This window comes from Pristiophorus japonicus, chromosome 2 (assembly GCF_044704955.1).
Source record: "Pristiophorus japonicus isolate sPriJap1 chromosome 2, sPriJap1.hap1, whole genome shotgun sequence".
Lineage (NCBI taxonomy): Eukaryota > Metazoa > Chordata > Chondrichthyes > Pristiophoridae > Pristiophorus > Pristiophorus japonicus.
Window position 1 is genome coordinate 335,478,750 of NC_091978.1, and position 14,363 is coordinate 335,493,112.

The following is a 14,363-nucleotide window of genomic DNA, read 5'->3' on the forward strand; positions in this document are numbered from 1 at the left end:
TGTTCTAAATCTCTTCCATTTAATCTTGTGTCGATGGCACTTTATTTTTGACCCCTCAACAACTGGAAACTGCCTGCTTCTATTTACCACTACCATACATTTTTATAATTTTAAGTAATAATGACACACATCTTCATTATTCATACAAACTATAAAACCATTTTTTTTGCGTCTTTCTTCGTATCTGTATTTCCACATACCAAGCAGCAGCTGCATTTTACCCTCTCTGAGGTCTTAGAGGTTTTAATGGACTTCATCACTGCCTCTTTTCTTTTATATTCTATTCCAGAGATAAAAACTAGAATTCCATTCCAAAAAAGGTATGGTCTAACCAACCCAAGGTGCTGCCTTTCCCTCTGCTCATCTGCAGCACTGACCCTACTTCCATTCGGAGTATAATTACTGCTAAACATAGAAACATAGAAATTTACAGGACAGCACAGAAGGAGGCCATTTCGGCCCATCGTGTCCATGCCAACCGACAAAGAACCACACAGCGCTTGTTCAGCTGCCCTAAAGGTTACATATAAACTTATGAACAATGATGGAAAGGGAAAAGGCACCCAGCCCAACCAGTCTGCCTCACACAACTGCAACATCCCTTATACTGAAACATTCTACACTCCAACCCAACCAGAGCCATGTGATCTCCTGAGAGGGGCAAAAACCAGATAAAAACCAAGGCCAATTTAGGGAGAAAAAATCTGGGAAAATTCCTCTCTGACCCATCCAGGCAATCGATACTAGCCCAGGAGATCACCCTGGTCGTATTTGATTCCCTGCAGTACTTACCATTATTTCTGTGCCGTCCAACAAAAGGTCATCCAGTCTAATCCCAATTACCAGCTCTAGGTCCGTAACCATGCAGGTTACTACACTTCAAGTGCCCATCCAACCATCGCTTAAAAGTGGTGAGGGTTTCTGCATCCACCACTCTTCCAGGCAGCGAGTTCCAAATCCCCACAACCCTCTGCGTAAAGAAGCCCCCCCCTCAGATCCCCTCTAAACCTTCCACCAACCACCTTAAAACTATGCCCCCTCGTAATAGACCTCTCCACCAATGGAAATAAGCCCTTACTATCCACTATGTCCGGGCTCCTCAATATTTTGTACACCTCAATGAGGTCTCCTCTCAACCTCCTCTGTTCCAATGAGAACAAATCCAGCCTATCCAATCTGTCCTCATAACGAAGATTCTCCATTCCAGGCAGCATCCGAGTAAATCTCCTCTGCACCCTCTCTAGTGCAATCACTTCCTTCCTATAATACGGCGACTAGAACTGCACGCAGTACTCCAGCTGTGGCCTAACCAAAGTATTGTACAATTTAAGCATAACCTCCCTGCTCTTATACTCTATGCCTCGGCAAATAAAGGCAAGCATTCCGTATGCCTTCTTAACCACCTTGTCCACCTGGCTTGCTACTTTCAGGGATCTGTGGACAAGCACTCCAAAGTCCCTTTGTTCATCTGCACTATTAAGTGGCCTACCGCTTAATGTGTATACCCTTTCCTTATTAGCCCTCCCAAAGTGCATCACCTCAATTCTCTGAATTAAATTCCATTTGCCACTGCTCTGCCCACCTGACCAGTAGATTGATATCCCCCTGCAGCCCATGACTTTCCTCTTCATTAGCAACCACACAGCCAATTTTAGTGTTGTCTGCAATCTTCTTAATCATACTTCCTATATTCAAATCTAAATCGTTGATATATACCACAAAAAGCAAGGGCACTAAGCCCTGCGGATCCCTACTGGAAACTTCCTTCCAGTCACAAAAACATCCATCAATCATTACCTTTTCCTTCCTACCTCCAAGTCAATTTTGGATCCAACTTGCCACTTTGCCCTGGATCTCATGGGCTTTAACCTTCATGACCAATTTACGATGTGGGACCTTATCAAAAACTTTGCTAAAGTTCATATACACTACATTGTACGCACTACCCTCATCGACCCTCTTGTTTACCTCCTCAAAAAATTCAATCAGGTTAGTCAAACACGACCTTGCCTTAACAAATGTAGATTTAGCTTGTCTTTCAGGGCTTTTTCCAATTAATTTTCCCATCACTGAGGTTAGGCTGACAGGCCTGTAGTTACTCGACCTATCCCTTTCTCCCTTCTTTAACAAGGGTACTACATTAGCAGTCCTCCAATCCTCCGGCACCATGCCCAAATCCAAAGACGACTGCAAAATGATGGTCAAGGCCTCTGCCATTTCCTTTTTTATTTCGCTCAACAGCCTGGGATGCATTCCATCCGGGCCGGCGGGACTTATCTACCTTCAAAGCTGCTAAACCCCTTAATACTTCCTCTTTCTCTATATTTATTTCATGCTGTTATTTTTTTTTAAACCAAAATGCATCAGCTCACAGTGACACCTAATTTCATCTGCTCACTCCATCGCCATAACCTTTTACAGCTTCCTGTGATCTAAAGCATTAACTATAGCTCCTCTGTTGGTATTACAGGTATCTGCAAATTTCACCACCATTTCCCCTATGCCTAAATCCAAACCATCCATATACAGTGAATAGAAGTGGCCCCAGAACTGAACCATGGAAACCCATTACACATTTCCAACCACTCTGAAAAATGGTCCTCAACTCTTGCTCTATTTTCTCCCTTACAACTAATTTTTAATTCAGTTTGCTATCTTCACCCTAATTCCATATTTTTTAATGTTCGCAATCTAATAATCTCCAGCATGGTATCTTGTCAAAGACTTTCCTAAAGACCATGCACACTGTATTTTTCCCCATCTACCACCTCCGTTACCTCCTCAAAAATTCTATGACGTTTGTCAAGCATGATGATTGATCCCTTTTGAAATCCATGCTAGTTACATTTAACTATTTTCTCTTTATGTAGATATTCAAACTTCAAACAGGACAAAGCAGAAAATAAAAAAATATATAAATGTCAATACAACTCGTGTCTGGGAAGCGCAGGCCATGCTGCCAAAGTTCACAGTTTACATGAGACTCACTGCCGAGGTTTGGACCCTGCTGTACTGTAACAAAAGATGTTTTGGTATAGGATGCAGAAATGTTTCATTGTCCATTGGAGTAAGAATACATTTAATAAATCACTGGGTATGTGGTAAATAGGTGTGTGACCGATCCAACAGAAAACATTCTATCCAAACATGCAACCTGCTTCCTCTGCAGATTTTTTACAAGTGGTCTCCAATGAATATGACCACACTTGTATGCATAAATTAATTGTGCTTTAGTTTGCTCTGACAAACTAGTGGCCTGTGATTTATTTTTAAAACTGCAACCCAACCTTTTTCAGTTGCTGCCTTGAAGGTATACATATAGGAATGGAAATTTAGTATCATGCAACTTGCACCGGGGAGAAAAAAAAACTTATAGAACATCAAATGAAAGTGACTCAAATTAAGCTGATAAACTCTGATATGGGCGTGTTTGACTGCTGTATGTTTGTAAAATCGTACAGCACTTTGATAATTGATGTCAACTTTCTAGCTTTTTCCCCTATTCCATATTAACTTTCTTTCCTCCAGGCTAAACACCATGCTGAGATATATTACTTCACTAAAGTGCACACATTTAAGTTAGTTCAGAATAAACTTTGGTGCACTTTCCCCAACAGTAAAAACAGTTTGCTAACACTCACTTTCAAGGCATGTACATTAGCCACTTAGGCAAGGTACCAGGACAATTATCAACCATGGAACTGTACCCAGTGAGTCAAATTCAAAATAAAATTAGCAAGAAAATAAAGTATCTAAATATTATGTGCAGCCTACCTCTAATAATTCAGTCATTTAGCACTAATAAAATATCCACTAATTTGAATTAACCAACATAAACAACAGCAAAGTGGGAATTTAGTGCTAAAAAATGAAGAGTCAGACAATTTAATTGAAGTGACGGTAAGATTAGACTGTATATCAGTGCTTGCCTCTAGTATAGAAGATTACAGCACTTCTATTTAAGAACAGATTCGTCTCTCATTCATTCTTTGCTGAAATTAAAATAGTAGAATACATGGGCAGGCACAAATATTCAACAGAGGACACACAAGCATAAGTTCCAATCAAACTATTTTCATTTCCCTTTAACAAAATCAGGCTGCTTCCACCATAATCAAATAAAAAGGATGCTTCAAATCATTACCCCCTTCCACAATTTTCTCACTCCTGATGAGGATAATTATGTTCAGTTATGGCTTCATAGACACTAGCAGCTCAAGAGCACCATTCCCTGATATTTGACTGCAGGGAGCAGCACACCTAAGCCCAACCATATCCTCACCCAACAGGAATGTATGTAAATGGGAATCACCGGACAGCTATTAGGAATGGGAACTCCTACCTGATTTTAAGCCTCCCTAGCCCGAAGGCACAAAGGTCAACTAGCAGATTGATTGAGATCAGCTAACTGAACCTAGACTGCTGATGAAATCCGAGACCTTGTCTGTATGACTCTTGGTAAAATGCATGTGCATGGTTATGTGTTTTGCACAGATTGGGGAGTCTGAATTCAGAGATTCACTGCAACTTAAATGTCTTCTAAAATCAAACTTCTGAATTTCACGGACCATGCAAAATGTACACATCTATCTTGATTTAGAGCCTATGAACCCATCAAGTAAATTACCACTCCATTCACAGCTAGTATCCATTATCATTGTAGTTGTTTAAGAAATTACAAAACGAGATCCTCAAAACATTATGAAAAATCCTGGAATCACATTGAATAAAAAACAAATTTAATTCAGTCACCAAAAGCCAATGGTCGAGATTATTCTGCATGCTCGAAAGTAGAACTGTTATAACAATGTGAATAAAGCAAAAACTATTAAGACTAATCAAATGAAGATTCATAGGAGCCATAAATATAATATGGTGACCATTTAATCCCCCCAAAAATCAGGAGAAACTTATTTACCCAGAGAGTGGTTAGAATGTGGAACTTGCAACCATGTGGAGTAGTTGAAACAAATAGCATAGATACATTTAAGGGGAAGCGAGATAAATACACATGGGAGAAAGAAATAGGATATCCAGATAGGGTTAGATGAAGCAGGCTAGTGTGGAGCATAAACACAGAAATAGGCCAGTTGGGTCAAATGGCCAGTTTCTGTCCTTTAATTCTATATAATTCTATGAAAAGTTTGTACCATGTATGGTTTTCACATACCAGCTGTCATGCTAGAACCACTTCAGTGATTGGAAGAAAGGAATGGGCATGCACAAATAGGCTTACTTGAATGCATGGAAAAGTGGAAATCCATGAAACTGGAAGAACTATGAAAAGCAAAAGAATAAAAATGAATTAAAAAAGTGAGAAAAAAGGAATATGAAAAAAAGTTTGCAAGAGATATCAAACCCAAAAGAATATGTTTTTATAATTAAAAGATTAGTAATGGGGAACGTGTGCCGGTTAAAGACAGCTACAGGCAAAGCTATAATGAATTAAGGAAACTGCAAAATGAAATTACTTTACATCAGTTTTCAATGTAGGGAAAGAATAAAATACCAGGAGGTACAAGGGAGTCGAAGAATAAATCAAGGGAAGGAACTTATTTTGCTTCATTCATTCCTGTGATGTGGGCATCGTTGACAAGGTCAGCATTTATTGCCCATCCCTAATTGCCCTTGAGAAGATGGTGGCGAGTTGTCTTCTTGAACCGCTGCAGTCCATGAGGTGAAGGTACTTTACAGTGCTGTTAGGGAGGGAGTTCCAGGATTTTGACCCAGCAATGAAGGAACTGAAACACATTTCCAAGTCAGGATTGTGTGTAACTTGGAGGTAAACTTGCAGGTGATGGTGTTCCTATGCGTCTGCTGACCTTGTCCTCTGAGGTGGCAGAGGTCACGGTTTTGAGAGGTGCTGTTAAAGAAGCCTTGGCGAGTTGCTGCAGTGCATTTTGTAGCCAGTGGTGGAGAGAGTGAATGTTTAAGGTGGTGGATGGAGTGCCAATCAAGCAGACTACTTCGTCCTGGATTGGTGTCGAGCTTAGTGTTGTTGGAGCTGCAATCATCCAGGGAAGTGGAGAGTATTCCATCATACTCCTGACTTGTGTCTTGTAGATGGTGGAAAAGCTTTGGGGAGTCAGGTGAGACACTCGCCACAGAATACCCAGCTTCTGACTTGCTCTTGTTGCCACAGTATTGATATAGCTGGTCGAATTAAGTTTCTGGTCAATGGTGACCCCCAGGATGTTGATGGTTGGAGATTCAGCGATGGTAATGCCGTTGAATGTCAAGGGGCGTTGGTTAGACTCTCACTTGTTGGAGATAGTCATTGCTTGGCACTTGTCTGCCGCAAAAGTTACTTGCCACTTATCAGGTGCTGCTGCATGCAGGCATGCACTGCTTCATTATCTGAGGAGTTGCAAATGGAACCGAATACTGTGCAATATCAGCAAACATCCCCACCTCTGGCCTTATGACGGTGGGAAGGTCATTGATGAAGCAGCTGAAGATGGTTGGGCCTAGAACACTGCCCTGAGGAACTCCTGCAGCGATGTCCTGGGGCTGAGATAATTGACCAACAACCACAACCACCTTCCTTTGTGCTAGGTTTGATTCCAGCTAATGTGGAGTCTCTCCCCGATTCCCATTGACTTCAAGTGGATGAAATGTTCCTTTAAAATGGTAATGGAAAAAATAATGGGACTAGAAATAGAAAAGTTTTCTGGATCTGATGGTTTCCACCCCAGACATTGGACATGTTTTCCAAAACTCTCTAGATTTAGAAATTCTGCCTTTGGATTGGAAAATTGCAAATGTGACTCCATTATTTAAGAAGGGTGGAAGAAATCAGGTAACTACAGACTTGTCGGTTTAAAATCAATTGTGAGTAAGTTACAGGAATTTGTCAGGAACAGAGTGACTGAGGACTTGGACAAGTTTCAGCTGATGAGAAAGTCAACGTGAATCTGTGACAGGTAGGTCATGTTTGATTAATCTAATTGAATTTATTTGCGATCACTGGCATGATGGATGGGGAGAGTAAATGGATGTTGTCTATATGAACTTCTAGAAGACATTTGATTAGGTTCCACATCAGAGATTATTAGCAAAAATGAGTGTGCATGGAGATGGAGGTAAAATTTGGATATGGGTCAGTAATTGTTTGCAGTTAAAAAACAGAGTAGAGACAAAGGGTTTGTTCTATGATTGTCAGGATGTGAAAATGATGTTCCCCAGTGATTGGTACTGGGACCTCAGTGTTTCACCATATATATTAATGATTTGGATGAAGGAACAGATACACATGTCCAAATTTGCAGACACCATTAAGTTAGGAGACACGGTAAGTTGTGTGGATGGGAACATGAAGTTGCAAAGGGACATAGACAGACTGAGTGAATGGGTAAAACTGTGGCAGGTGCAGTTAGATGTGGGGAAGTACAAGGTTATCTACTTTGGATCGGAGAAAGATAAATCATAATATTTTCTTAATGGTGAGAGACTAGGAGCGGTGGAGAAGCAAAAGGATTTAGGTGTCCAAGTACACTAATTACATAAAGCTAGTGTACAGGTACAAAAAGTAATCAAAAAAGCTAATGGAATGTTGGTCTTTATCTCAAGGGGGTTGGAATTCAAGTGAGAAAGTGATGCTTCAGTTATGCAAAGCCTTGGTCAAACATCACCTGGAGTACTACATTTAGTTTTAGGCACAACCTCAGGAAAAAGACATATTGGCCTTGGAGGGAGCACAGTGCTGATTCACCACAGTGATAGCAAGGATTAATGGGTTAAATTACAAGAACAGGTTGCATAAATTTGGCTTGCACTCCCCTGATTTTAGACGCTGAGAGGTGATCTAAATCGGGGTGTTTAAAATGATGCAGGGATTCAATAGGGTAGATGTGGCGAAACTATTTCCTCTGGTGGGGAATCCAGACAAGGAGATGTAATGTTAAAAATAAAGCTAGGCCATTTAGGAGTGAAATCAGGAAGCAATTGTTCACACAAAGGGTAGTGGAAATCTGGAACTCATCCCCCAAAAGGTTATGGACGCTGGGTCAAATTAAATCGAAAGATTTTTGTTAGGTAAGGGCATGAAGGGCTATAGAACAAAAGAAGGTAAAGGAGATGAGATACTGCTCAGCCATGATCTAATTGAATGGCAGAACAGGCTTGAGGGGCTGAATGGTTTTCTCCTGAACTCATGCTCTCATTTAGCCCAAATTAACAGACTATTTTCACAGCCATGTTGACCTAGCTGATAAAAGGAATTTGGGGAGGGGACGATATTCCATTATATCTAATTATAAATTGTTACGTCATATCTGACCAAATGGAACAACTCTTTACAGGATTTCATCATCCCCTCCCCAATATAGTTGGAACTGCTGCTTATGGAATTGCATATCCCACTGAACAAAATTGTAAATCAATACCAACAGATGTCTTTTATAAATACCATCAGTTCTTCTCCCAGTTTCCATTTGCTGTCATGAAAGCCCAACTTCTCACTAACAGCATACATGCACTTGCATATTGACAGCACTGTGGTACCAAATTTGCACTCGAAGGCTAATCATTTTACAAAGGGGGGGGGGGATATTAAGTAATTATGATCAATATAAAGTTTTATCTGTGTTATCTTACACCAATAAATGATTTGTCTTTCAAAATGGATTTCTACAGTATTTCTGGATTTTATTTCCCCAAATCTCAAATATATTTGTTGTGAATTCCATGGCTCACTTCCATAAAGAATTGCTTAAGTGGTATCTCTTAAATGTGACACAATGCTTTCAAGCGGACATCACAAGAGGCAACATCACATTTATTACAGAAATACTTTTATATATGTGTTGGCTCCCTGTACTTTGATCTGACACCATTTGAACTGCAGGGCGAATTCAGAGCAGCAACTTCAAGCCAACTGTGCATGGCCATTTCTTCCCCATTTTGGGCAAAGATTCATATAGTCCAACAATGTAAAATTAATATTGCTGGTCTCTATGGGTGGGCTGAGGGTTCAGTCAGTTGCTATCTAAAATATTGCTGGCCCACAACATTCATTGGCACTGCTGGTGCACTGCAACGTCCAGATAAGTTTTGTTAATGCACCTGCTGATGTGATTCTTGACTCCTCAGCTTCTCTGGCACCAATAGTTACCTCAATTATACTGTAGCAATGCCATTAAAATCAATACTGCCACAATATAATTTAGGTACAGGACAATTTGATAATCCTTGAATATTATGATTTTAAAAAAATCATTTAAGTACTTTCAATAGTTTAATTAAAACTAGCTACAAAACCAAAGGTGTAGGCATACTGCACCACTAAAATACAGGTCAAAGGTTTTCTGACATTTTCATAGATCGCAAATATCTGATCTCACGCTAACCATTTGCAAAGAGATGGGGGCGGGGGAAGCCAATTAGATAGATATATATTGCCAGAGCCCTCGGACGGTTCACAATCTCATCAAGGTAATGCTGCATGGGGATTTAAAACAAAATACATGAAAATCTTTAACCAGTACATTTTCAAGAAAGGACAGAAAAACTTGTATTTATATTTGAACAAAATACCTCCTTGAAAGGCTGTAATTTGTGTGCACACTTGCATCACCACCACTTCATGTCCATCTAATACATTAAATTTTCTAACCATATTATTTACTATAGCATTAAATACCATTTGAAACCTAAACTCTGAAAAATTCTCCCAATATGTTTAAACACGTATTGAGCCAGTGTGGTTGGTTAGTCTATTACAATCCAAACTCCCTTGTAGCACACACTCCACTTCAGCATCAAAAACCCTACCTTACCAGAGACAAATGATGCAGGATATTATAGAACATTTATCAACCTACAATATTCACTAGCTTTCTCCTTTATTGCAATAGTTGGTCTACTTTAACACAAATTCATCACATTAACGGACGTGTAATTCTGGCTATCCAGAAAGACATTGTATAAATGCAAGCTTCCTTTCTTGATGTACTCTTCCCTTACAATTGAACTATGCTACTCCTTTTCTTCCTTTTACTGGCACATTCAGATAAAACCACATTACAAAGCGTGGTTTATCTGGGATATGCAAGAACCCAAGCCATTGGATAACTCCAGAAGATTACAAAATCTCAATATATGCAACATAACCAGGCCTTTTTATCACAGATCAGGACTGTACCGGAGGGATCCAGGATAATTTCGTGTGAAAGTAAGAAATGGCCATTTGCATGAAGCCCATATTTCCTGATTCCAAGAAGTTAGTTCAGAATCTGCTCATATTATTTGCGCAAAACAAAATCTAAACTGTAAAAAAAATACAGATGTCAAAGCGATTGCAACAAAGAGGTGGTACGAGGCCTGGGGTCGCACGAACAAAAACCAGGGAGCGGCTCTAAATCTGGCTCCGGCCTCTGATCCAGCGCCTTTCACGTGTTTGGGTTAGCCAGTGTTGGCGCGGGCAGGGGGAAGGTGAAATCTACATGCCCGGTCGGGGCCCCCGAGACTGAAACTCGCGGTACAAATGGACGATTATTCAAACTCCCACCTCAAGGAGGAGGAGCGGGAAGGCGGCGGCGCCTCCTCACACTCCGACTACCGCAGCGTGCAGGCCGAAAGCCGGGCGGCAGGAAGACGCTGTTTCACCGGCGAAGCAACGGTGGAGGAGCAGAAGAGCAAAAGTGGGGCTTGTGACTAGTACGGTGGTGGACTGGGCCCATGTCAGCCCAGACATTGGGCCCGGGGTTTGGAGTGTGTGAAAGAGATGAAGGCCGCGGCGGAGAAGAGGGTTGGTTTACACACACACACGCCGGTCAGAGAGCTGGTGGAGAGAGGGTGGGTTAGTTTTAAAGATGTTAAAATGGTGCAGGAGCCGCAGTTTCCGCTGCGGGGGTCGGAGCCCCGGTCTGGGTGGGATAACTTCTGCCGCCCCGGGGTTGGGGTGGACACACACACACACACACGCGCTCACTTCACTCACTCACCAGGATCCGTTTGAAGAGCGCGTTCTCCTTGGCTGGCAGCGCTACCGACGGCATGGTTGGTTGGCGCGGGATGGGTGGCCGGTTGCCGGGTTGAGTGAGACACACGCTGTCTGGTGGCTTTCTTGCTCCCCGATCCTGGCTCTCAGCTCATGGGCCGCCTCTCTCTCTCTCGCTCTCTCTCTCTCTTCCCTCCTCCTCCCCCCGCGGCCGCCGCCGTCGTCACTAAGGCCGCGATGTTCTAGCTCCGCACGCCGACTCCGAGCGGATCTCCGCCTTCACGTGCTTTGCTTTGCTCGCTGCTGCTGCACGGAATTCAACGGGGGGGGCGGTGGGGTGAAAAAAAACTCAACCAAAATGGCGGCCGCGGCGACAGCACCAGCAACGCCGGCTCCCTCCGGGTCATCTGCCAATGCGCACGCGCCGCTGCTCCCCGCGCGAACTCGCGCAACGTCCAGTGACCTCACTTGAGAGCAGAGCGCGTGGGATGACGGTCCTGTGGAGGACCGCATTTGGTCATCCCAGACTTGCGAAGCCATGCTGAACAATTGTACGAAGCGCCAACATGCTTGTTCTGCAATAAAAACAGAAAATGCCGGAAATACTCAGCGGGTCAAGCAGCATCTGTGGAGAGAGAAACCGAGTTATCTTTTCAGGTCGATGACTCTTCGTTAGAACTTTTGCTCGTTCTGTACTTTAAAAAATATATAAAAGCCGAATTTTAAAAAATATATTTGTTAATGGGATGTGCGCCAGCATTTGCCCATCCCTAATTGCCCTCGAGACGCAGGTGGTGAGCAGTCTTCTTGAACTGCTGCAGTACACTTATTTGCAGTTTGGTACAACTGAATGGCTTGCTCAGCCATTTCAGAGGGCAGTTAAGAGTCAACCACATTGCTGTGGGTCTAGAGTCACATATAGGCCAGACCGGGTAAGGACAGCAGACTTCCTTCCCTAAAGGGACATTAATGAACCAGATGGGTGCTTACGACAATCATGTAGTTTCATGGTCACCATTAATGACGCTAGCTTTTTATTCTCGATTTATTTAATGAACTGAAGTTAAATTCCCAAGCTGTTGTGGTGGGATTTGAACTCATGTCTCCAGATCATTAGTCTAGGCCTCTGGAGTACTAGTCTAGTAACATAACCACTTTGCCACCGAGAGTGATTACTCTGTACCTTCATCAGAAAATTTTTATTTTTATGATTTAAAATGAGGCTTTGAGAATAAACAATATAAATATTATCCCACTTGGCTTTATGATACCTGTACTTGCAACCAAGTACAATACATGTATAGTAAATACAATCAAACACCCCGGACACAATAGAAAAGAAACCACATGAAATTAGACAGTCCACTCATAAATAGTAGCCTGTGAACAGTTGACTAGGGGTGGCATATTACTCATTATACCAACACGAATGTATTAATTCAGTCCACTATTTACAAGAATTCCTTAGGATTAACACTATAAGGTGATATCGTTTGCTCTGCGCATAACCCGATACTTCCTGATCAAAGGCTGAAAAGTAGGTGTGGCTCCCGCTCCAACAACACTTAAGAAGTTCAACACCATCCAGGACACAGCAGCCTGCTTGATTGGCACCCCATCCACCACCTTAAACATCACTTCCTCCACCACTTGTGTAGTGTGTACCATCTACAAGATGCATTGCAGCAACTCGCCAAGGTTTCTTCGACAGCACCTCCCAAACCTGCGATCTCTACCAACCGCAACTTCAACAACAACTTGTATTTATATAACAACAACTTGTATTTAGCAGCTTTAGTGTAGTGAAACGTCCCAAGGCGCTTCACAAGAGTATTATGAGATAAAACAATTTGACACCGAGCCGCATAAGTAGAAATTAGTGCAAGTGACCAAAAGCTTGGTCAAAGAGGTAGGTTTTAAGGAGCGTCTTGAAGGAGGAAAGAGGCGGAGAGGTTTAGGCAGCAAGTTCCAGAACTTGGGGACTAGACAACAGAAGGCACGGCCACCAATGGTTGAGCGATTATATTCAGGGAAGCTCAAGAGGGCAGAATTAGAGGAGCGTGAGGGAGGGGAGTCTGTAGGAGATTACAGAGATAGGAGGAGGAGGATTTCCTAGAGTGCATAAGGGATGGTTTTCTAGACCAATATGTCGAGGAACGAACTAGGAGGCCATCTTAGACTGGGTGTTGTGTAATGAGAGAGGATTAATTAGCAATCTCGTTGTGCGAGGCCCCTTTGGAAAGAGTGACCATAATATGGTGGAATTCTACATTAGGATGGAGAATGAAACAGTTAATTCAGAGACCATGGTCCAGAACTTAAAGAAGGGTAACTTTGAAGGTATGAGGCATGAATTGGCTAGGATAGATTGGCGAATGATACTTAAGGGGTTGACTGTGGATGGGCAATGGCAGACATATAGAGACCGCATGGATGAACTACAACAATTGTACATCCCTGTCTGGCGTAAAAATAAAAAAGCGAAGGTGGTTCAACCGTGGCTATCAAGGGAAATCAGGGATAGTATTAAAGCCAAGGAAGTGGCATACAAATTGGCCAGAAATAGCAGTGAACCCGGGGACTGGGAGACATTTAGAACTCAGCAGAGGAGGACAAAGGGTTTGATTAGGGCAGGGAAAATAGAGTACAAGAGGAAGCTTGCAGGGAACATTAAGACGGACTGCAAAAGTTTCCATAGATATATAAAGAGAAAAAGGTTAGTAAAGACAAACGTAGGTCCCCTGCAGTCAGAATCAGGGGAAGTCATAACGGGGAACAAAGAAATGGCAGACTAATTGAACAAGTATTTTGGTTCGGTATTCACTAAGGAGGACACAAACAACCTTCCGGATATAAAAGGGGTCAGAGGGTCTAGTAAGAAGGAGGAACAGAGGGAAATCCTTATTAGTCGGGAAATTGTGTTGGGGAAATTGATGGGATTGAAGGCCAATAAATCCCCAGGACCTGATGGACTGCATCCCAGAGTACTTAAGGAGGTGGCCTTGGAAATAGCAGATGCATTGACAGTCATTTTCCAACATTCCATAGACTCTGGTTCAGTTCTTATGGAGTGGAGGGTAGCCAATGTAACCCCACTTTTAAAAAAAGGAGGGAGAGAGAAAACACGGAATTATAGACCGGTCAGCCTGACATCAGTAGTGGGTAAAATGATGGAATCAATTATTAAGGATGTCATAGCAGCGCATTTGGAAAGAGGTGACATGATAGGTCCATGCTTGACAAATCTTCTGGAATTTTTTGAGGATGTTTCCAGTAGAGTGGACAAGGGAGAACCAGTTGATGTGGTGTATTTGGACTTTCAGAAGGCTTTCGACAAGGTCCCACACAAGAGATTAATGTGCAAAGTTAAAGCACATGGATTGGGGGTAGTGTGCTGACGTGGATTGAGAACTGGTTGTCAGAC

At 42.2% G+C, this 14,363-nt stretch overlaps 1 protein-coding gene across 1 annotated transcript in view; it reads right to left on the reverse strand.

The window, feature by feature from the left end:
• The window catches only part of naa15a (N-alpha-acetyltransferase 15, NatA auxiliary subunit a), a 78,556-nt gene extending 67,239 nt beyond the window's left edge, over window positions 1-11,317 (reverse strand). The window contains exon 1 of the mRNA XM_070872146.1: window positions 10,944-11,317. Coding sequence (XP_070728247.1) covers window positions 10,944-10,997 — 54 coding nt within the window. The 5' untranslated portion in view covers window positions 10,998-11,317. The remainder of the gene's footprint in view (window positions 1-10,943) is intronic.
• Window positions 11,318-14,363: the final 3,046 nt, after the last annotated feature.